Source organism: Balaenoptera acutorostrata, chromosome 4 (assembly GCF_949987535.1).
Source record: "Balaenoptera acutorostrata chromosome 4, mBalAcu1.1, whole genome shotgun sequence".
Lineage (NCBI taxonomy): Eukaryota > Metazoa > Chordata > Mammalia > Artiodactyla > Balaenopteridae > Balaenoptera > Balaenoptera acutorostrata.
The window spans coordinates 149034191-149057829 of NC_080067.1; the positions used below are offsets into that span (position 1 = coordinate 149034191).

At 53.4% G+C, this 23639-nt stretch overlaps 1 protein-coding gene across 6 annotated transcripts in view; it reads left to right on the forward strand.

The window, feature by feature from the left end:
• PKNOX1 (PBX/knotted 1 homeobox 1) overlaps positions 1-15975 on the forward strand; it is a 46472-nt gene extending 30497 nt beyond the window's left edge. For all 6 annotated transcript variants that reach the window (XM_057544864.1, XM_057544863.1, XM_028164094.2 and 3 more), the window contains 4 exons: positions 4461-4589; positions 8035-8111; positions 10277-10449; positions 12787-15975. In XM_057544864.1, the coding sequence (XP_057400847.1) occupies positions 4461-4589; positions 8035-8111; positions 10277-10449; positions 12787-12998 (591 nt within the window). In that variant the 3' untranslated portion in view covers positions 12999-15975. The remainder of the gene's footprint in view (positions 1-4460; positions 4590-8034; positions 8112-10276; positions 10450-12786) is intronic.
• The last annotated feature ends 7664 nt before the right edge of the window (positions 15976-23639 follow it).

Genomic DNA, 23639 nt, shown 5'->3' on the forward strand with positions numbered 1-23639 from the left:
TCTCACCTGGCCGACGTCTGGGCTCTTGCTGGGCTGCAGGTAGTTAGGGTGAGTCCCTCAGCAGCGACGGCTTCTGTGTCCTAGAGACTGGAGGTCAGGAGAGCGCGTGGTTGTCTCTGACGGCGCACGGCGGTGCCGGCCCCTCCCCGCGCCGGGCGCATGGGCCACGGGGGCATTTTCTGACCTGGCGCTGGTCACACGGAGGAGCCGGACGCTCCTCCTGGGCTGGGCCGTCTCTACGGAAGAGTCCCCCCGTGTGCCCGTAGTACATGCTCGTTGAAAAGCATTCTTTTCCGAGACAGTAAGAGTAGCCAGGGGAGTGGGGTTCCACGGATTTCTCCGCGCTCCGCCCTGCTCCCCTCTCCCGGGATGCCTGTCTTGTACACAACCATTGTGCGTATGGTTCGGGGTTGTGCTGCTGTCTGACGCGTGGCAGGTTTTCGCCTCCTTTTCACGATTTACAGTGATGCTTGACTCGCTGGCATCAGGTCGGCCGGTGCCCACGTTGCTGAGAGGCCTGGACCAGACTCACAGCAGCTCCCGCCCTCACCTTCGCTCCCCTTGGGCGACCACTTTCAGGCCTCCTGGCCACTGCTTCTGCTGTGTCCTCCGTGTTTGAAATAAAATCCCCTCCCCTAACTCACCCGTACAGCCTGTGGCGTGGGCTTTTTGTCCTGCTGGAGGCTGTGCTCTCTCCCGCCCCCTCGCTGGCCGGGATGCCGGTCATGTAGACGCAGTGCAGCTGATGCGTGTTCATCGTGAACATCCTCAGGGGCGTGTAAATGCCGGCTTCTGCTGAGCTGCGTGTATAACCGTGATCACGCTGCCCGAGTTCGCAGCTGGGTTCTCTCCCCTCCGCACAGTTTCCACGGCGTCGGTGGCTGAATCCTCACGGATCCCCCAGCGTGCTTTCTGTGTCCCCGTCAGGTAGCTAGTCGGGGCCGCGTGGCCTCGGGGCTCTCGGCCTCCTGGTCTCCACCTCGGCCGGCCGTCACGCGTCGGGCATCCGGCACGTCACCCTGAGGAGCCCCTTCTCCGCGAGCCCACGTCTTCTACTTTCTAGGCTTTACTGCCCCTTTGCGAACTTGCGGAGAAAACGTGTGTGGGAGGTGCCTCGTGTTGGCACTTAGCAAACCTAAAGGTGACTTAGTCTTGGTCTCATCCTTGACACGCAGCTGGTTTGCATGTACAATTCCAGGTCGGGAAGGGGCTCCCCGGGCGCTGTCAGTGTGTCCTAGCCGCCGCGCTGCCTTTGAGAAGGTCCGTGTGCGCTCCGCTTTCCTGTCTTCTGTGTTTTCTCCTCTGTCAGACACGTCTCTTTTTTTTTTTTTTTAATTTTTATTTTATTTTATTTTATTTTATTTTATTTATTTATTTATGGCTGTGTTGGGTCTTCGTTTCTGTGTGAGGGCTTTCTCCAGTTGTGGCAAGTGGGGGCCACTCTTCATCGTGGTGCGCGGGCCTCTCACTATCGCGGCCTCTCTTGTTGCAGAGCACAGGCTCCAGACGCGCAGGCTCAGTAATTGAGACACGTCTCTTTTCCTTGAGTTTTTGGTGCGGGTCTTGTTTGTCGACTGCGCTGGGCACTGCCGTGGACCTCGTGTCCTTAAGGCTGGGACATTTTCCTGAACTCTCTGTGACAGCCCTGCCCCCGCCCCCAACCTGCACATTCTCTCCTTCCAGAGCCCTTACTGACCGGACGCTAGACCTTCTGAACCGAGTCTCTTGATTTTTCTGTATTTTTATATTTGTATTCCTGTTGTCTACTTTCTGTCTACTTTCCGAGAACTTGCCTTTTATCTTCCAACCCATCGGTTAAGTTTTACATTTCAAGTGTAGCTGTAATTTCTGAGACTCTTCTTTACCCACTGTGCTCTCCTACTCTTGGTTCATGGATGGTTGACATGTGCTTTGCTTTCTGCACTCTCCCTGTTTCCCCCACGTCATACCATTCATTCGTTTTGCTGTTGGCTTTTTGTGATGGAGGCGTTCACGTGTTTGGGGGCAGTTGGCTGCCCTTCTAAATGTAAACATGAGGCCCTAGAATGCTCTTTGGTGCTTGTCAGGTGCTGGGCTTTGGTAGGCCGGCTCACCTGTGGCCTGGCCTCCAAATTATGCCCTCCCTCAGCCTTTTCTTCCTTCTGTTTCCCTGGAGCAGGACTCTGATCTCTTGCTTGGGGCGGAAGCATAGTTGCAGGGGCAGGAGTGGGCGGGGTCTCCCACCTTGTGTGCAGATCTTCCTCACCCTCGTTCTAGCCTTGCCCCTCCTCCCACCCTCCAGCTGTACTGGGTCTTCAGCCTCTGGTCTGTTTCTTTGGGAAAGAGACCCCGAGTCTCTGCAGGGCTGGGGCAGATCAGTCACCTGCAGAGAACGATGGGGAGTGGTATGGGGGCCCCGCTGCTTCTTAAATGGGTTTTCACCCAGTTTCCTAGGCTTTTAAATCCCCCTGCCATGCGCAGGCTCAGGCTTTGCTGGAGGGCGGTGGGCCGGTTGGCCAGTCCCCCCGCAGGCCCTTGGCTTCATTGGCCTCCCCAAGCCCCCTTGGTGGCATCTGTGAGGTCGAGTCACATGGCCAGCTGTCACTTTCCCTGTTCATGAGTCCACATTTGTTTTAACCCTGCACAAAAAAAGCAACACTGAAACGGAAATACATGTCACAGTGCATGAAGAAGGTCATGTATTAAATTGAGGCAAACACAGCAGACAGATTCCATTTTGGCCCTAGTAGAACTAGTTTTAAAAGTCCATTTTTCATTCTTTTTCCTGTGCACACAAACGTAAGCATACAGGCAGTGCTTAATACTGTTCAGTCCTTGGGACTTCCCTGGTGGTCCAGTGGTAGAGAATCCTCCTTCCAATGCAGGGGACGCGGGTTCGATCCCTGGTCGGGGAACTAAGATCCCACATGCCATGGGGCAACTAAGCCTGTGCGCCGCAACTACTGAGCTCGCGTGCTTCAGTGAGAGAGGCTGTGTGCCGCAAACTACAGAGCCCACGCACCCTGGAGCCTGCGCGCCACAACTAGAGAGAGAACCCGAACGCCACAACTAGAGAGAAGCCCGAGCGCTGCAACGGAAGATCCCTCATGCCTCAACTAAGACCCGACGCAGCCAAAAATTAATCAATCTTAAAAAAAAAAATACTGTTCAGTCCTTTAATGAACAAACACATGCATTCCAGAAAACAGTTATGCCCTTAGTAATAATCTTAGGTTTCAAGAAATTTTAGGTATAGTTAGTGGTTGTAATGTCTCCTTTAAGTCATAAATTCTGTCTGTTTAGATGTTGGTGTTCAGTCTTTTAAAGAATTATCCAAAATGATGTAGATCCAGAGGGAGTGCAAATAATTGAAACCTCTCCAAAATAAACTTCCAAATCCTGTAAATTATGTTTATGACTATATTATACTGAAACTGACCTACGGAAGTTGATGCTTATTTATTGATTTTTACTTTTTTTTTTTTAGTACATCTTTATTGGAATGCAGTTGCTTCACAATGCTATGTTAGTTTCTGTTGTACAACAGAGTGAATCAGCCATATGCATACATGTACCCCCATATCTCCTCCGTCTTGAGCCTCCCTCCCACCCTCCCTGTCCCACCCCTCTAGGTGGTCACACAGAAGTTCTAAGGTAAAGCGTGGATCACAGTGGAGAGGCCCCGATGTGTCTGCGTGGAGGCCCCGGCGCGGGGCGTTGGTTTTCTCCCTGGTCTGGGGGGTGAACGACATTGGCACCATCTCTGCAGCCGTGGGGAGTGAGGTGCTGCCCCTGGCTGGGTGCGTGGGGCCTGATGCTCTGTCCTCGTGTTTGTGTGAGCGGACGGACGCTCATCTAAGGGGACTTACACGCGTGTCCTCTCCTTCCGAGATGGAATGAACAGGCTGTATCTCAGGCCCTTCTCAGGGTGAGGGGGGCAGTGTCTTGAGTGGCTGCGGAGCCGTCTGGGCAGAGCTCGCCTTGGCCCCTTTGCTTTGTGGTCCCTCTGTCCGCACTTTCTGTGTTTCTGTTTCTTTCTCTCCTCCTGGCCGGGCTCCTCTAGTTAGTGGCCCTTCCAGCTTCCCCATCCGTCCTTGTCGGTTGTTTGGATCCTGCTCCAGGCCAGGAAACGGGCTGTTGTCGCATCTGTCGCTAGAGGAGACAAGCTGAGGACAAGTGTGCGTGAGGGCGGGGCTCAGCTGCGTGCAGAGTGGGACACTAGGGGCTTCTCAGTGCCCGTCCCACCTGCGTCGCCAGACGGGGGCCCCTGCGCGGCTGAGACGCGAGCGTAAAGGGTTACAGCGCAAGGGGCCACATCCTCGGAAAATCAGCCCGACAGGGTCCCAGTGTTTATGCCTTTCCTGTAAATAAGACGTTTAGCCGTAAGATCCTTGGTTATTCTCTCCATCTGCAGTCGTAAGCTACTTGGATATGTCATCATTGTCTATGCTTTCTAACGTTATTTTTCAATTGTTTAAAAGCTTCAGTTACAGTTAAACCAGGATCTCAGCATCTTGCACCAAGATGACGGCTCATCTAAGAACAAGAGGGGGGTCCTGCCGAAGCACGCCACCAGCGTGATGAGGTCCTGGCTCTTCCAGCACATCGGGGTGAGGACGCACGCTCCGCCATCAGCCAGACCTCCGCCATGCTTGCTTTCTGGCTTATTTTCTAGAAAAAGTGGACTTACGTGGGCCGGTAGGCCTGGTTTTAAGAATCAGTGTTTTGTTGACTGTCCATGATGGGTCAAGCACAGGACAGAAGGGAGGGTTACCCAAAAACTGGTGACGGAATAAGTTCAGCTGATGTTAACGGTACACGCCCCTGAGAGAAACTGCTCATGGAGGGTGCCTGCGGGCAGGTGAGGTTAATTAGAGAAGTGGGCAGAGAAGAGGTGCTCTGGGGCAAAACCTTGGAAAGTAGCGATGTTTGATACATTGGATTTGGGAGGGAGATGAGGAGTTGAGCTGTGGACGGAGGGGTTGGCACATGGGCCTGTGACCGTGAAGGGGAGCTTGGCGTGCCTTGTCTGCGTGCCCCCTTTCCTCACCCTGGACCTCAGCATGTCCTCCTGAAGCCGTCCTGTCTCAGGGTGCATGCTTGCCCACCGATTTCTGGGGAAGGCTCGCTGGTTACCCGCCTGAGCCCCAGTCCCCACGCCCCCGACCTCGAGGGAGGGTGTGACCACGAGTAGCTTCCGGGGGTGACAGCCTTCTCGCTGCTGCCAGGTTGGGAAGGACCAGGCTGGCCCCGGGGGGCGCGGCGGGATGGAGGTGGGAAGGCGGGCGCACCGCTGGGTTACGGCCTGTGCAGGCAGAGGGAGGGGGCCCCGGGGGCGTGCGGGCGGATGCGGAGGGCCGGAGGGCCGGTAGGGAGAAGCCCCTCTCCACGGATCTGTCCATCCGCAGCCCCGGCCCGGCTGCTCCTGAGAGCTGAGCTGGTCGGCCCGGACCTGCCCCTGGGCGTCAGTGCCGCTGTCACCCGCTGCGGCCGCGCCCTCACTTCCCCGGCCTCCTCGCCTCCACCCCGTGCGCCGTGGTGCCCTCTGGTCTCCGCAGCACCCCTTCGCCCCCGGGGGTGCCCCCCGCCCAGGCTGAGGCCGCGTCCGTGCCTGGGCACCCGCCTCTGTCCTCACCCGGCTGTCGCCTCCGGTCCCCCTGGGGTTTGGCCCCGGTCACTGCTGAGCCCCCTTCCTCTGCCCGGAGCGGGCGGGTCACGTGCCGCGGGAGAATGCGGTCGTCATCGGCAGTGTGACCCCGCCTAGAAGCTGGTCCTAGGGAGGGTCACAAGTAATGGAGAAGTTTAGGGACAGAATGTTACAGTGCTGTTCGTTGCGATGATGGGAAATGGGTTGGTGTGTGAGTTAGGACCTGTCAATTTGATGGAAGGTTGTACAGCGAGTTAACACGATAAGCGAGGGCCAAAAGCACTAGGAAACTTTAGGTACGTGGACATAAGTGAAAAAGCAGAACATACATGTTTCTAAATACATTGTGAGTATTACAACCGATAAATGTGTCTGTAATGTAGTGATTGGACTACAACACAAGTAAGTGATGGAATTGGCTGTTTTCCTGTTAAGTTTCCTTTAATGTTTTAATCATTTCTGAAATAGACCCTGCTCAGAGGTTCAATTAAAATGCCTTTTTTTTTTTTTTTTCCTATGAAGCATCTTCTATGTCTTCTTCTTGACCTCATTTCTCTGAAATACTGTCCTCTCCTTGTAGTTTTCCTGATACTCTAGGCAGCACTTATTATTGTTTTGGTGGGTTTTTTGTTTTGTTTTGTTTTCTGGTTTGTGTACTTGCTTCCTGCCCCCTTTTTATTTTATGAGCTTTTCAAAGGACAAGAACAATATTTCTGTTTCCATAAACTCTCCCTTGGGGCCAGATGCTCATCTGTAGAATGGAAGTGAATCACTGTTGGTTAGTGTGAGGAGTTGGACCACTGCTGTTGAGATAAATGTGGTGCTGTCCCGTTATCCCCAGAATGCACAGTGCCTTTCCGGACACACTGAGTGTCCCTTACAAACCAGAACGGACCCCACCTCCTTACTTCGTTGGTGCTAGTCACTCCCTGGGGTCCTGGTCGGTGCAAAACAAGGGCCTTCAGCGCGTGCAAGTTTTAGAGTGAATGTCGTACTGGTTTCTACAGGCAGATGGTAACCGATCTTGGAGAAGTTGTGTATTACTGTAGATAGAAATTGTTTTCCTCCGGTACGTCTGTGAATTTTGGTACAAGCATACTGCACTTTATTGCGCTTCTCAGATGTTCGTTTTTCACAAACTGAAGGTTTGTGGCGACCCTGCATGGATCACATCTATCGGTGCCGTTGTTTCCAACAGCGTTTGCTCACTTCATATCTCTGTGTCACATTTTGGTAATTCTCTCAATATTTCAAACTTTTCCATTATTATTATATTTGATATGATGATCTGTGCTCAGTCATCTTTGACGTGACTTTTGCAAGAAGATGACAGCTGAAGGCTCAGATGATGGTTAGCATTTTTTAGCAATAAAGTATTTTTAAATTAAGGTACATACATTGTTCTATTAGATGTAATGTTACTGCACACTTCGTGGACTACAGTAGAGTGTAAACATAACTTTTATATAACATTTTTGGAAACACAAAAATTCGTGACTCGCTTTATCGCAATATTCGCTTTACTGAGGTGGTCTGGAACTGAACCTGCAGTATTTCCTAGGTGTGTCTGTATTTATTATACTTCTGGCTTTTTCTGAGTGAAATATTTCAGTCATACGTGAAATAAAGAGTAAATAGCAGACACCCCGTCCCCAGCCCTCAGTTCAGTTCTCTGCCGGCCGCACACGCGAGTCTAGCGCCGCCGTAGGTGACGCCCGTGCATCCCGGTGTCAGCTCGTGCTTGCACTTCCCGTGACAGAAACGTGTCGCCTGAATGTGGCGGCCTGGGGCAGCCCCATCCGCTTCCTGCCTCCTCTTGTTCAGCCGGCCCAGGACGCGGGGAGGGTGTGCACGGCCCTGCTCCGTTTCCTCGTCGTAAAATTAAGGTGACGACAACTCTGTGACTGTGAGGAATCAGTGAATCCCTGTAGGATGCGCAGGGGTGATCTACGTGCTCTGTCTTGCTGTGGGTCAAAACTCAGCCATTTATCTGCTTTAAATGGATGCAGTTTATGGTCCTTGAATTACACCTGTGACGTTGATACAAAAGCCGTAGATTGTCTCGGGTGCTTAGAGCAGCACCTGGTGCAGCCCAGGAGCCGCTCTGCGTGCCCTGCGCTCTTCCCTTCGCCGTGGCCTTTGAGCGTGCGGACTCCTGTCTGCGTCACACCTCTGCTGGGCTTTCACCAGCTGCTGCAACACCTGTGTTCTTGGGCAGCTGGGAGAAAGGCTTCATTTGTTTTAGGCATTTCTGGAAAAAATGATGAGACCGAAGTTAGGTTTTAGCTACAAGCACCCTTGACACCAGTTTTTACTAACGATTATTTGTGTGCTTCTGTTTTACCAGGATGATCTTGAGTTCCCTTTTAAAAACTGAAGTTCATGGTGACCCTTCTTTTTATTTTCAGCATCCCTACCCGACAGAAGATGAGAAAAAACAGATTGCTGCTCAGACAAATTTGACACTACTCCAAGTTAACAACTGGTAAGCTGTGCCCGCTTCCTGAAATTGTGCCGTCCGCATAACAGAGCACCTGGCAATCCTGACACCAATAAGTAGTAAATTTTGGTTCAAGTATATGAGTTCTTTTAACTAGCATTCCTGTGTTATCAGAGTCTGGAATTGGTGGCAGCCAGGTAAGCATAAATCACACACACTCTCACCTTAAGTTTTCCATGCTCGATACCCCACTGAGGACCTTTGGCCGACATCCTCCTCTCTCTACTAGAGATGGGCTTCTCCAGGGCGTTAAGCAGCGCCCCTCACCCCAGCCTCCACTCAGAAACACGATGTTTCCATGCACGAGCTCCTCTGGGCGGTGGGCGGCCGGGGTGAGTTCCCCTCACCCCTGGTGGCCCCTCCGCACCCCTCCCACCTTTTGAAACCTGTGTCACTTGTTCAGCCGTGACTGGGGGAGGGAGTCCCATGGCTGGCCGGCCGCGCGGTGGTCCTGCCCCGCAGCAGGCCTCAGGGTCCTGAGAGGGAAGCGTCTCTTTATGAAACACCCTGTTCTGGTTCTTGTGTCACATGTCAGTGTGGACACTTGAACCCTGACCGTGATGGTTTTTCCCTTAAATAAGAGGCGTTCACGTCACGAAGCGGCGTTGAGGTCTAGGTGTGCCCTTGCTTTCTGCTTGGTAGTCATTTGCCTCATTTTTATTTACTTATTATTCAGATGTAGGAACTGATTTCAGGTTAATGAAATTGGCTTGCGTAAAAGAAAAGGAAATACAGATTCTACCACTTGTAAACATTGTTATCTTTTCATTTTAACTGTTTAAATTTAAACTTGAAGGTCAGGTGAGTTCCAATATAAATGATAAAATCTTCCATTTGGGGCAATTGTGTATGCAGGAGGTATGCTTTGGCGTTGCATCAAGTATTTCTAGTACCTTGCATTTGGGCCAGTATTTTTCACTTGGGTAACCATAATAGACCATACTCTGAATTATTTCCTGTTAGATCTTTTAGATAGAGTGTTAACAGGAGTTCAAAGGTTTCGAGTACTGTGCGGCTGTGAGTTGTGTAACGTCTTAGCAGGTTCTCCGTTATTTTCACGCGGTGCCAGGTAGAGACTGTGTCTGGTGTAGCGATGGGTGGGTTGAGGGATGCGAGGCGCGGAGGTGCGTCTCTGGATGTTCTGATGCGATTGTCGCCAATCAGCCTTCTCGTATTTATTCCTCATTTGTGGACTCCCTGCCCTTCCCTAAGTTGCTCCTCTGCTGTGTTAACAGAACTGTCTTATCTAGAAGGTTTGACCTCAACTTTTAATTTTGAAATTCATCACAGTTTAAAACATGACTTTTATAAATTCTAAGCTTTCTAAAGTCGTTTAGTTAATATTTGGAGCTATTTTTACCTTCTGTGACTTTCTTTCCTTTTATATTTGCAAAAATTATATCTTGGAGCGAGATTGGACAACACTCATCATTAGCTTATGCCTCTGCCTCGCAGCAGCTTGACAAAGATGGATAAAGAGACAGATTGAAAGGCAGCAGCGGGGTCCCTTCCCAGGCGGTGCTGGGCCGGCGCTGAGCTGCCGGGGCTGCTGTGACCCTCCCAGTCCTGCTCACGCCCAGCTGCAGGGCCCAGAGATCGACCCTGAACGAAGCTCTGAGACGCCAGCCCGTTCATCTGTATTATTAGAATATGTCCTAGTGCAATTGTAGATGGTTTTGAATCTTAGGACTTTGAAGTTAGGCAGCCTCAGAGCCGGACATCTGTCCACACTCAGGGCTCGGCCGGGTGGGACCCTCAGATAAGAGATGCACAGCCTGCAAGGCCTTGGGCGTCACGAGACTGCAGGGTATGTAGTTTTGCTGCTTTGACCTTGCTCTTCCTCAGAGAAAATCATGCCCCACATTCACAACTTTGACAGTATCATCAGTGTCATTATGAATATCAATTTCACAAACGGAATAAATCAATTGACGTGGAAGAAAGGCACCATGGAAGAGTTGGTCTTTATTCAAATGAATTACTTTAAAAACAGCCCTGTTCTCTGGACATTTAGATAATATGCGTGTCGTTACTCTGAGTGCTTCTTCTAACAGGGAATATGTGTGTCTGCTCGTGTGGTTTGTCAGGCGGGCCTGTTACTGCCCTGGGCGGCCTCGGAAAGGCCGTTTTGACCTGTTTCCTGCGCACAGGTTCATCAATGCAAGAAGACGAATCCTGCAGCCGATGTTGGATTCTAGTTGCTCAGAAACTCCAAAAACAAAGAAGAAAACTGCTCAGAACAGACCCGTCCAGAGGTTTTGGCCCGATTCCATCGCCTCAGGAGCCGCACAGCCAGCCGCCAGCGAGCTGACCGTGTCCGAAGGTGGGGACCGGGCCCGGGCCTGTGCCCTCGCAGCCGGTGGGCGGCCGCCGTCCTGGGGGCTGGGGGTGTGTGAGGCCGCGAACCAAGGGCAGGCAGTGGTCTTTCTGCATGTGACCATGAGAGAGCGCTGGTCCTGGTGCTTGTTAGGGGCGCAGGTGTGCCCGGGAGAGCCGGGTCCAAGGCCAGTCCCCCGAGGTCCCTCCCGTCTCTTTGTGTCCCTCCTGCTTCAGTGCAGGGAGTGGACGTGTCGTGCGCTCACCGCCTGGCGCTGCACCCTTTATGTCCCTGCGGCCCTCATTCGGCTTTTCTTCTTCCCTTTGACCCCCGTCCCCTCATCATGGGCCACTGTTTCTGTGTTTAGTTGACGAGCATCTTCTGTGTGCGTGAGTTCCTCACACTTTAGGTGGTTGTGTGTGTGTATTTTTAAATGTAATAACTTCTGTTATTATTGCATTCTTACCTTCTCATTCTCTTACTTTTTCCGCTCAGCAGTTTACTGTTATTCAGTTGGGAAAGTTTGGGGCCATTATTTCTTCAAATATATTTTCTGACCTCCCCTCCCCCAGGGGCTCCAGTTGCCCATATGATAGGGCATTATAACTCACACAGTTACTGCTGCTTTTCCCAGGATTTTGGATTCTTTTTCTCTGTTTCATCCTGGATAGTTTCTGTTTCTATTTTTAAGCTTCCCCAGTCTTGTGTTCTGTGATGTTTAATCTTCCGCTAATCCTGTCCCTGTGTTTTTCATGTTGGACATTGTCTAGAAACTCCATGTGAGCTTTTGTATCTTTCACGGTCTACTGAAGTTTGGAACAAACAGCACACAGTCGCCAGTAACTGTTTTGATGACCTCCTCTGCTAATTGTAACATCTGTCAGCTCTGGGCTGGTTTCTGTTGACTGAATTCTCATTATGGGTTGTTTTCCTGCCTGTTTGCGTGCCTGGTAATCTTTGACTAGAGGCCAGACGTTGTGGGTGTTAGCTTATCGGGGGATGGGTGTTTCCATGTCGCTCCAGGTCTCCCTGAGCTGTGTTCCAGCAGTTCCGTTACTCGGCATCTCTGATCCTCTTGTGCTGTGCTTTTGCAATTGGTTCTTGCCTGGTGGTCCCAGCAGTGCTGGTTCCCGGCCTGCTTTTCCCCCTCGGCAGAGGCAGGGCCTGTCAGCGCCCGGCCCGGGGCCTGTGCCTCGGGGTGTGTCCAGTCCAGCTCTGCCGGCTCTGGACACTGTGCTCTGTCATCTTTGGGGCTGATTCTTTTCCCGGCCTCAATTGTTTCCTGCACACGTGCGCTCATCTGTCCTCCGCCAATGCTCAGGGTGTCCCAGAGCTGGGCTGGCCCTGGGCTTGGAATGGGCCCCTCATGGTATGTGCGTTTAAAGCTTTGGCTTCTTTATTTGGGTTTTGATAGGCAGTGGTTTTACCTTCATACTTAAATCATTTGTATTTTCCGTTTTTGTTTTCCTTTTTAATTCAAGAATTAGTTGGAAAGGTTTTTTTCCTCTCTGTCTCCCCCTCCCTTGCCCCGCTCCTGGAAAAGGCAATACCTATCTCCTGGGGAGGAAGTTCAGGCAAGGATATGCAGTGAGAAGTAATCTCTCCTCCGCCCTGGCTTCTAATCTTCTCCAGAGACGGCCCTTGGTACCAGTGTCCTGTGGCGGCTCCCAGTGCGTGTCTGCTGCCGTGGTCTGTGCACAGACAAGAATGAATGCATGAATGACTTGTTTCTAAAATCTTCCTAAACATCTTATGCTATATGAATTATATATACCACGGATGACATCCTCTTGCTTTGTTCACCCGTTGGTGCTGTGGAGATTTCTATGGACGGGCACGTGTGACCCACTGTGTGGGCTTCCCTAGTGCCGTGCCGTCCTCGGCCCCGCGTGTTTCATCGGTGTCCCGCTCGCGGGCCCTTGGTGGTCTCCCCTCCTCTGCTGTCGGGCCGGAGGTGCAGGAGCGCGTGTCGCAGGTTCTCCTTCTCCCTCTCAGACCGGCCTGCCTTCCTCTGACCCAGTCCTCCCACCCCGTCTCCCCGCCTGTGTCTTCTCATGGCCTCTCCCCTGTGTCCTGGGTCTCTTGTCCTCCGTGTGGCACTGGCTTTGCGCCCCGGGCGTCTGTGCCCTTTACCGTCCTCACCCTCGGACCCTCTGTAGACTGAGAGCTTAGCCGCGCAGGGTCTGGGGCCTGTCCTAGAGACGGGTCCTTAACTCCCTGCAGATGGTCCCAGGGACGTGCAGGGGGCTTCGCGGGAGGTCGGGCAGCCCGGCCCCACGGGTCGAGGGGTAACGGTTTGCATCCGAGCGCCGATGGCGTGGTGACAGCCGCCTTGTGCCGCAGGAGCCGTCGTGACCATCACCGCGCCCGTGAGCATGAACGTGGACAGCCTGCAGTCCCTGTCGTCGGACGGGGCCACGCTGGCGGTGCAGCAGGTGATGATGGCTGAGCAGAGCGAGGACGACTCGGTGGACAGCACGGGGGACGGCGGGGCGGCGCTGGCGCCCGGCCACCTGGGCGGGCTGGTGCTGGAGAACAGCGACTCCCTGCAGTAGGGCCGCCCGCCCCACGTTTTATAGTTTGCACAGCAAACATTTTACACAGTTTTATTTCTAATATGTTTTATATGTAGGCATAGAAGAGTGCACTTTTGTATTTCCTAGTAAGCTTCCAGGGCGTCTTTGCTGGTGCAGCAACTTCTTTCAAGGTGTGTGTGTGTGCGTGTGTGTGTGTGCGTGTGTGTGTGTTTTTAAGGAGATTCTTTCAAGGTTTAATGCTAAAAATATGATGAATGACAGACCCCCTCCCCCCCACCCCCGAACCCCTGACTAGGTTAAGGAATAGTGCTGCCGTTTTCTAAAAAATGATGCAGTTTCAATTTAGTTCTGTGGTGGAAGCAGGTCTCAGTGGGCTGGTTTACTTGTGGAGCCCGTGGATTAGGAAGAAGCTTCTGCCCCTGAAAACTGCCAGTGCGAGGCGATGACAGCACACAGCGATAAACCGCGTGTGAGCTGGTGGCGAGTGTACGGCGAGTTAAGTGTGGTTCCACTCTCTCGTGTTCCGTGAGCCTGTGTCATTTGCTATATGTGAAAAGAAACTCCTATTTTTACCTTGCTGGAATTATTGGATAAAAAGCTATTTTTATAAATTCGCTATGAATTGGGTTATGACTATATCGAGGATAAAATTTCTGGAGGAGAAACAGTACATGCTTACTCTCTCGATTTGGAACGTTCTGAATTGACCAAATTTCACGAACCTGCCCAAAGTTAGCTAGCATTCCATGGTTCTCTGCTATCCCAGGGTAGCAATTTACGTTTACTCCTATAAAAGAAACACCTATTTAATGAAGTTTTGATATCTTCAAATTTTAGTCTAGACGTAAATGCTCAGATTGCATCCTACACTTAATCTTAAACATACATCTAAAGGTACTTGCTAAGTAGAGCTTAGGTAAGTTAAGAAATGGTAGCCAGTGGTCAGTTAAAAGCTCTTACTGACATATTTCAGTCTAATTTAAATTTGACCACAGTTAAATGGTTAGCGTACCATGTTAGCTGGGTGTTGTTTTAGAATTTTTTAGTCAGCCAGATGTTACGTGTAGAATGTTTATGATAAACGAATATAAAGTGTCCTCTATCCCGCTGGCTCAGAGCTGGGGTAAAGAGCAAACCCTCGGCTTTGTTACACGATTAACAAACATCCACTGTGGGAGGGGAACGAGCGGGGCCCGGAGGATGGGGTGACGGGGGCCCTCCTGCCGCCGTGTCTCACGCTGGTCCTGGGGTCGGTGTTCTCTCCTGCACGTGGTTCTTCCCTCTGACTTGATCACGTCAGATCTGGAGTAGTGTTGGGACTTCAGTTCCTGGTGACCAGATGAACCACGAGAGCAGACTGGGTTTGTTTCCTTGGGTTTTGATTTGTTTCCGTTGGTTTGCTTTCAAGTGGGGCTTTTTCTGAGAGGAAACAGAGCCCCTGGTTTCACGGAGGAAATCTTGGTGTAACCGTCAAGCTCAGCGCACTTCTCAAGGACAGTCTTACGGTCGGGGAGGTCGCCAGTTCCTGAGAAGCAGTGACAGTGAGTGGTGTGGACCAAGGCTACATGGCGGGTGTTTTGAGCTGGTGCAGGTTGTTTTCTGGAACTGACTTTCCCCCCCGAAATTGTTAATAATTAAAGTTACTCACAGGAGAGCACTTCCTAGGTAACGCAGAAGGAAGCAAGAAACACACAGAAATTTCTTTTAAAATATTTCAGGAGATTTAAAAGAAAAACTTGATTCTCGACTCTTTTGGGGGAGAAAATAACATTTTAAAGCAGCTATTGTGTTCCTCATTTGTAAGCAATTTCAAATATTTTAAGTCAAGTCTACACCAGTTTAAAAGATCATTTGAAGTCCAACGAAGTTAGAATTTAAGACGAGGCCCTGTGGAAGCCGGCCGGCCCCTCCCTCCTCCCTCCCTCCCTCGCCTCCCCCCGCCCCCCCTTCCCTCTGCCCTTGGGCTCAGATCAGTGACCGCGGCAGGTGGTCGCTCCGGGTCAGCGTTTCCCCGCAGCAGAAATCCTGTCCCGGGGTTCGTGCTGCACAGGCCGCGGCAGCGCTTACGCGGGGCCGCGTGGGGGTCCAGCCGTCGGTGCCCGGGGTCTCGGCCACACTCCCTCCAGCCGAAGTCTGCGTCCTGCTCGCCACATTCAGAGGACAAGGATGAAGATCATTTGAGAGAGGGCGCTCTGGACACAGCCTGAGGTTCCCTTAAGCTCTTCCCATGAGTAACTAAGGGGATTTTAAACAACCCGACAGGCAGACCGTTCACCGCCGCCTGGCGTATTGGTGGTCAGTTGGTACCTAATAAATACCCGTTTTCCAGCCCTCGGATTTTTGAGAGCATCTGTGAGAGCACGACCCCGTTGAGCTTTCATTTTAAATGAACAAAGTCGGTCCTGACTTTGCTTTTGTTAAATTCTTTCCCTGTGAAGGATGCTTTTGATGGTGGTTTGAGACCCAGGTTAAGCGTGATGTGTCACCTGCTGCTCAGCTCGTGAGCCGGTAGCGGACGGCTGGGCCGTGCCCCGGGCGCGCTCCAGCTGCCGCACTAACAGAGCTTTCCGTGGTTCGACTCCAGAAATAAGACAGTGTAAGCATTTATCCAGCGTGCAAAGTGCGATGGGCCCCGGCCCCAGCTCGCTCACAGACCACAGAGCCCTGATGCTGGAACTCAGCCCCGAGGGTTCCGGGAGTAATCTCTGCATAACCTGCCCGTGACCCGACTCTTACCTGGGCGAGAAAGTGTTGGAGCACTTTTTCTTTTAGACAAGCTCAGACATCCCCGGAAGGTGAGAACGGCCCACCTCTGGCAGTTAGGGACAGAAATAACTCCGCCATCCTCCCCTGTTTTAGTTCTCTTTGGTCTATGAACTGACAATCTTTAAATGTGAATACTGTAACAATTGTTTTCTTGGATTGTTGTCTTTGAAAGGGATTTTTGTGAAGCAACTGATTTATCAAAGCAAAAAAATTAAAAACAGAAACATGCTTCATGGACGTTTTATTTTCTAAAGCTCGTGTCACCGCAGCTGCTTTTCCATTTTAAGAACAACATTCAGATGTTGACATGTTTGCTGGTGGCACTTGGGGTCCGTCGTGACCCCCGCACATTCTTAAAATTAGGATTGCACTGCCCTGGTGCATTCAGGCCCATTTACATTTTCAAGAATCTTTTCTAAGTTTCTTCAGGTCGTTATTGGTTTTCCAGGAGAAAAATTGCAAAGTTTTTATTTGTTTTTTATTGTAGTTCACCACAAATCTGATTATTTTGATAGTAATGAGAAAAGGATTCATTAGTAAGGTACTGCCTTCGATAGTTCATGTTGTCACATTACCCGCCAGAGCAGTTCCCAGACATACTGAAGGGGGGGGGGGCGTCCATTAAAACACTGTCAGAGAGTTTTAACTCCCAAACCGTTTATACTTACAAGCTAAAGCCAGCAGACTTCAGTAATTTTTTAAAGTGCATCTGAAATCGTGAACTTGGCTGGAATGAGGAGTGACAGCTATGAAATGTGTTGCGCCAAGACCTTGTTCTGATCTATTTGACAGAAAAAGGGAGTCACCCTCTTCTCTCTCCAGCTCTTTTTCAGTCAGAGGTGAGAGGGTAGGCGTGAAACTTCACCAGGTGAGACCTTGGCTCAGCCCTGGGCCCCTCTAGGCTTCAAGTGCTTCATTTGTAAATGGGAAGAAGTTGGTTTATAAAAGGAAGAAATTGGTTTATAAGATTTGGTCTAGGGGGCTTCCCTGGTGGCGCAGTGGTTGAGAGTCTGCCTGCCAATGCAGGGGACACGGGTTCGAGCCCTGGTCTGGGAAGATCCCACATGCCGCGGAGCAACTAGGCCCGTGAGCCACAATTGCTGAGCCTGCGCGTCTGGAGCCTGTGCTCCGCAACAAGAGAGGCCGTGATAGTGAGAGGCCCGCGCACCGCGATGAAGAGTGGCCCCCGCTTGCCGCAACTAGAGAAAGCCCTCGCACAGAAACGAAGACCCAACACAGCCAAAAATAAATAAATAAAAATAAAGGAATTCCTTTAAAAAAAAAAAAGATTTGGTCTAGCTCAAAGTAATACTTGATGAATAAAATTCTATCTAGAGAAAGGTGAGTGAATAAGTAATGAGCTAGCAAATCGTGAAAATAAGAACTGAATTTGGACCAAATATTCAGTGTTTTGCATTTTGTTGCATTATGAGATGTCCTAAATAATGTATGTATTACGTTTAGCCCACGTGCTGTGTTATATATACGCTTAAGAAGGAATTCTTAGCACAAGTTAGTTTTGCCCTTTTACAAACAGATTCTCTTATTTTCACTAAGACCTAAGGTCTCCGTACCATTTTAAAATGTGAATTTGCAAAACAGTAGAGCTATAGCTTAATCACTTAATGAATGCTGGCCTAGGGGGCGGGCCCCTCAGCCCCCGGCTGTGAGCCTGCTCTGCTCGTCACACTGACCCTCAGCCCAGGCCCGGCCTCTGCAGAGGAGGGTCCAGGACCATCTCAGCTCAGCAAGATCTCCCAGCTCTTCCCTGTTAGTCTATAAAGGACTAGTTAGTGTTGCTTAATGAAATAATTTGGTCAGTATTTTACATACAAATAGTATTGAGAAGGCATTTCTCGCACAGATGTTTCCATTTTTTATATCACTGTTTAAACGAACCCAAGAGTGCAGCCTATAAAAGCCAACAATGGCTTTAATATACAGGGATAAATCAGGAATTCTTTTATCCCAGTGTCTTTGAAAAGGAACATTTTAGTGATGTTGATGGCTCTAGGTGCTTACACATTTTTAGAAAATGGTTGGTAGAAAAAAATCAGGTATATTTTTAAAATATTTTGCTTTATGTTAACTCAGTTTTTTTTCTTTTTTTTTTGATATTAACACCGCAGTCAATCCAAGTAAGTGGTGAAGCCCTTCGTAGTTTATGCTCTCAGTGTAGACCTGAGTTTTCCAGCCAGAGAGTTCTTTTGCAGGAGGACAGACCTGAAGCTGCAGGAAATGCTCCCCGGCCTCGAGCCAGAGAAGCCAAGGAAGGGGTGTTTCCAGGAGGAGCCGAGTGTGGAGGACGTGGGACAGGGCCCCTGGCGCTTTGATGAGAGCAGCCTCAGGGACGCGGGGCCAAACCAGGTGGCCGGGCTCCCGGGGCCGGTGGCCACGAAGCCAGCGGAAGCTAATGGAGGAGCTCACCGTCATTACCACAGGGCGAGGAGGACCTACGAGGCCGAATGCATGAGTCAGAGAACGAGCCCTGGTGGATGTGGCCAAATCAAAAGGGCGACAGCCTGGACCGCCGACAGGCGACACTCGGGGAGAAGCGCTTCTCCCTCGCTTGCTTTGTTAACATCTAAAGCTGACAAGGAGTTCATATTGAGGGTAAAGGGAGAATTCTTGGAAATCAAAAGAAAATGGCAGAGGATCTTAAGTCAGTTCCCTGAAAGGAAAACCCGTGCAGCCAACAAGCATGTGAAGACGTTGTGGGCCTCACCCCCATCAGAGGCTAAATCAGGACCACGACGAGACTGCCCCTTGCCCGGCAGAAGTCAGGAAGGTGGCACCGAGTGTGGCAGCATCGCTGGGACAGCCGTCGCGGAGCCCTGGCGGTCCCCAAGGAGATGGGGCTGGACTCTGGTCCTACAGGCTCCGCCGGAATTCCTCTGCGGGGTCACGTGAGGACCTGCCGAGGTGCCCGCGGGCAGGAGTCACGGAAGCGCCCCGGGGGTCCCTGCCGAGTGGAGCGGCCGTGCGGTCCGGGCTCGGGCAGCGACGGGCGGCACGTGGACACTCTCGGGGCTGGTTCTGAGGACGAGGGGTTGTCTTCTCTTTGCCGTGTGTCTCATGATACGTGACCGAATGCCGGACACTTTTTGTAGAACAGCAGAGACCAAAGCCGAGAGGCCTCACGCGCGGAAGTGGGCGCAGCCAGCGGCGGGCTCGCGGCGCGGGGCAGAGTCCGTCTGTTGGGCCCTCGTGCTGGGTTTGGGGTTTAGTTCTGTCGCTGCTTCCGTGGCCTTCAGACTCCTGCCAGAGGCTCTCCGTCCGTGTTCCTGCCCGGCCTCCAGCTTTCTGCCGGCGCTGGGGCGGGGTGGGGCGGGGTGGGGAGGGTGGGGGGGGGCGTGCCTCTCGTCTCTGTCCCCCCCCCCGCCCCGCCCCCCAGGTGGAGGCAGGTGTTCTCCTGGTCCAGACTCGGTCGCAGGCAGGTCCTGCGTCCTGGGGCCCAGGGGTCAGCCTTTCCAGCCATCCTGCCCCCCTCCCGCCTCTGCCGCAGCCTCTGCCTCGTGTCTGGGTGGGGTTTGGGGTTTGGGGGCGTGTCCCTGGGGCTGAGAGGCTCCCTGCTCCTCCCCAGAAGCGGCAGCCTTCACCTGGGTGGGGTCGGGGGGTTGTCCCTCCCCCGCTGGATTAAGGCTTTGCTTCGAAGGAGGGGAGGGTCAGGGTGGTGGGCAGCGTTTCACGCCTGCTCCCCCGGGGCACCGGGCTGGGTTGGGGGGGAGGTCTCCAGCCCCTGCCCTGCTCCCCGGCACATGTGGGAGGGAGAGAACGCTCGCCGGCCGAGGCGGTGCCCTTCGCGGCTGGGCTGCCAGCTATGCCAAAGGGGAACCAGGCTGCAGCCCCGCCTCCCGCCTTGGGGGGCTTGTCTCTCTTTGGGATTCAGTCAGCTGCTCGCCTTGCAACCGCAGCTCTCTGAGCTCAAGCAGGATTAAAGATGTTGTAGATTATCCACTTTTTCTCCTTGACAGGCTGTGAAGTGTTCTCATGGCCGCTACATCCAAAATGCAACTGGGGCCCCAAAGTGATTACTGAAGACAAGATTCTACGATCGGTTTGAGTGGAGAAAAAGGAAGTGGAACCAGACCTATTTCACCATTTAGGCACATGGGAAATGTACAAAACGCTGTTTTTCAAGGATACGTATCTTTCCAAATGTCCCAGGGAGGACGCCTGGGAGGGAGGGGGGAGGGCAGGCGTTAGGAGTGGGTCCTGAGGATGAGCCCATCTCAGATGAGGTGGAACCTTGTCCAAACGGGGGCGGAGTGCACAACGAGCTCTCTGCACCGCAGGTCAGGAATTAAAAGTGGGAATCGGGAGTGGGAAGAACTGTGCCTAGAGACTGTTTTTACTGGGAATTTGAGGGGCCGTTCGGTCGCCTCCCACCTTACTGTTGAGCGACCTAAAGCCGTTCCCGTCCTGATTCTTTTCCCGGCAGTGTTTGTTCGCAGCAAGCCTTGGGGTCTCCACAGGTTAATTTCCCCACAGTGGCTACAGCAGTCTTTCCGGGCCCATGTGCTCTTCTAGAACTTTGTCCATCAAGCAAGTCCCCTTCTCTAGAACCTGGGTGAGGTCTGGCTCCGCCCTGACGTCAGGCAGGATGCGTGTCTGTGACGCTGGTGACTGAGGTTAGAACAAAAGTGGACAGCGTCCTCTCGGCGCGGTACCACTCGGGACGCGTGCCCTTGTAAGGAAGCCCAGGCCACGTGCAGAGTTTCCAGCCACGGCATCAGCCTCCTGCCACGCACAGGCGGGTGGCCTCGCAGACGCTGGGAGCTGCGCTGTGAGGTGGGGCAGCTGCTTGACGTGGGAAGTGTGAGCAGATAGGTGTTGTCGCTGCCCGATGCTGCTGGGGGTGCCTACCTGGGCAGCCTTGGTGCCCGCGCTCCGCGGTGCCCTGCCTTTGCGGGGCCCCTTCTCCCTCACCATGTCCGGCACTGTGGACCCAGGAGGAGACAGTGAGCCATGTCGATTTTGATGCCGGTCTGGATCCAATCACTAACCTTCCCCCCGCTTTGATACTGGGCCCAAGAAGAGGCACTGAGAGAGGCTCGAAGGGCCCATCTTGCCAGGGACGCCGCCCTCCAGCCAGCCACCTGCCTCGCCCAGGGTGCGGAGCTTACGTTTGGCCTTGCGGTGGTGTCTTCAGCGGGGACAGGCATCCGGGGCTGTGCGGCGAGGGGCTCTGCTTCCCACCCGCTCCCCTCCCGACTGGTGTGCTTGTCACTCAACCCTGCCTGCTGAGAGCCTCCCGGCCACGCCCTGCCTGGGACACTCCTGACCTGATGGAGGAGGTGGATGTGGCGATCCCCACGTGGGCCGGCCCGGTCCCACCGGGGCACATGGCTGGGCTAGATCACGGAAGCCGGAGGCGTTCATGAGAAGGCTGAGCCATAGACTGCAGAGATAGACCAGTCCTGTCACTAACACGCACAAGAAACGCGCCAGCTGCAAATCAGGTGTCCCTAGGACGAAGGCTTTAGGGCCTTGTTTAAATAACGGCCCGTCTGTAACGAGCAGCCTGTGCGTCCTGGTGATTAAGTGCCGCTGCGTTTCTGAAGCAATGATGCGTGTTCTCGAACAGCCGACGGCTCCACAAATGCGCACGCGGCCGCCCTCCACGGACCCCCCAGTGCCTGCCTTGCCCCGGAGGCTCCACCTGCTGCAGTGGCGGCCGCAGCGACCGGGGCTGCGGGCTGCCCGTCCCGCGAGGTCACGTGCCCGGCCCGGGACGCAGGCACCGAGGGCTTGGCTGAGCCAAGGCCCCTCCCCGGGTGGGGGAGTCACTGCCGCCCCCATCCCCAACGTCATGGCTGCAGGGAGGGGATGGAGGCTGGGAGAGCCCCTCAGCAGCGTCCAGGACCCCGGCTTCCTCCTCCTGTCCTGCCCTGGGGGCTCCCGCAAGACCCCGGGCAGGAAGCAAGGAGACGCGGTGCCTCCGCGGGGGCCCACCCGGCATGTGTTCCGCTTGCTGCGGCATCGCACGTGGAGAGGGTGGAGCTGACTGTCCCACAGCGCTTCCTCGTCTCCCCCCAGCTGCTGCCCTTCGGAGTGTGTTCGTCCCCTCGGGGCTCATCAACGGGCCTTTGACGGTTCTGATAGTCTTCCAGTGTCAACACGTGGTTCATCCATCTCTCCCTTTCTTTACAGTTGTAAACCTTTAAGTACATACGTGTTCCAAAAAACTGCACTCTTCACTTTTACCCACCCAGTTAAGTTAAAAATAGCTGACGTGTGTTTGTTATTATTACACAATACTGAAATTCTAACTTAATTTTAAATTTCAAAAAAATTAGAGAACTTAAAAAGTTCTGAGGAGATCGACTCACAAACACACACCGCACGCCCGCCTTGCCCACGGTGCTGGTCTTCGTAACTCAAGGGCGGGGCTCCTGGACTCGAGGGAGGCGTGTCCACTGGCAGAGCCCACGCGAGCGTCCTGCCTGGGGGACCCTGGGGGGCACACTGAGCCGTCTGAGCAAAGCTCCAGATCCACGGCCAGCTTTTAGGGACCCCGGGGGGGACCAGGCTCTGCGGCAGGGCCAGGCTTCATACAGAAGCGACCCCATCACGCCCACTGGCTCTCCCCAGCGCCCAGACGCCGGGCTGTCTCTCCCTGCCTGGCCTTGCTGACGGCCCTGCCTCCCTCTCTGCTCCCCTGCTGTCCTCCCGGCCATTCTGGTAAAGCAGCGGTCCCCAACCTTTTTGGCACCAGGGACCGGTTTCGCGGAAGACAGTTTTCCCACTGATGTGGGGTGGGGGATGGTCCAGGTGGTGATGCCAGTGACGGGGAGCGATGGGGAGAGGCAGACGAAGCTTCGCTCGCATGCCCGCCGCTCACCTCCTGCTGTGCGGCCCGGTTCCTAACAGGCTGCGGACCAGTAGCGGTCCGTGGCCCAGGGGCTGGGGACCCCGGTGGTAAAGGACTGAGGAGGAGCTGGCGATGCTGCTCTGACCACGCCCGCCGGCCGGGACGCCTCCTCTATTCTCGTGGTTTCACGGCCTCTACTGTAAGAACAGCATCAGGAGATGCTCGCCAAGACCTCTGCGCACCGTGGACGTGCCCTGTCCAGAGCACCGGCGCACACATGCCACACGGGGCTTCCGTTCACCAAAGAGCCGATGTGAACTCCACCAAAACCAGCCTCTGGTGGGTGCACGGCTCAGAGCAGGGCAGACGTGCTCCTGCAGGAAACAGAGCACCGAGCCAGAAACGACGGGCCACCTCAGCTGCGGGGCTACCCTCTGACTAGGCTCTGAACCTGCTCCCTCTGCGCATCTGGTCCCTCGGCCCATCCCCTGACTTGGCGAGCATCTCCTGCCCCAGGGCCTTTGCACATTCTGTACCTTCAGCTTGCTGGGCTCTTCCCCTGCTGTCCACTGGGCAGCCCCGCCAGTCTGTTGGGAAACGTGGCCACACTGCCTCCCAGAGATCTCCAACCCTTTCCTTGCTTTTTCTTTCTTTTTAAAATTGCGGTGAGGGCCTCCCTGGTGGCGTGGTGGTGAAGAATCCACCTGCCAACGCAGGGGACAGGGTTTCAAGCCCTGGTCTGGGACGATCCCACATGCCACGGAGCAACTGGGCCCGTGCGCCACAACTGCTGCGCCTGCGCTCTAGAGTCCGTGAGCCACAACTACTGAGCCCGCGTGCCACAACTGCTGAGTCCATGAGCCACAACTGCTGAGTCCATGAGCCACAACTACAGAGCCCGTGAGCCACAACTACTGAGCCCACATGCCACAACTACTGAGCCAGTGCTCTAGAGCCTGCAAGCCACAGCTACTGAGCCCGTGAGCCACAACTCTAAGCCCGCGCTCTAGAGCCTGCAAGCCACAACCACCAAGCCCGTGCTCTAGAGCCCATGAGCCACAACTACTGAGCCTCTGCTC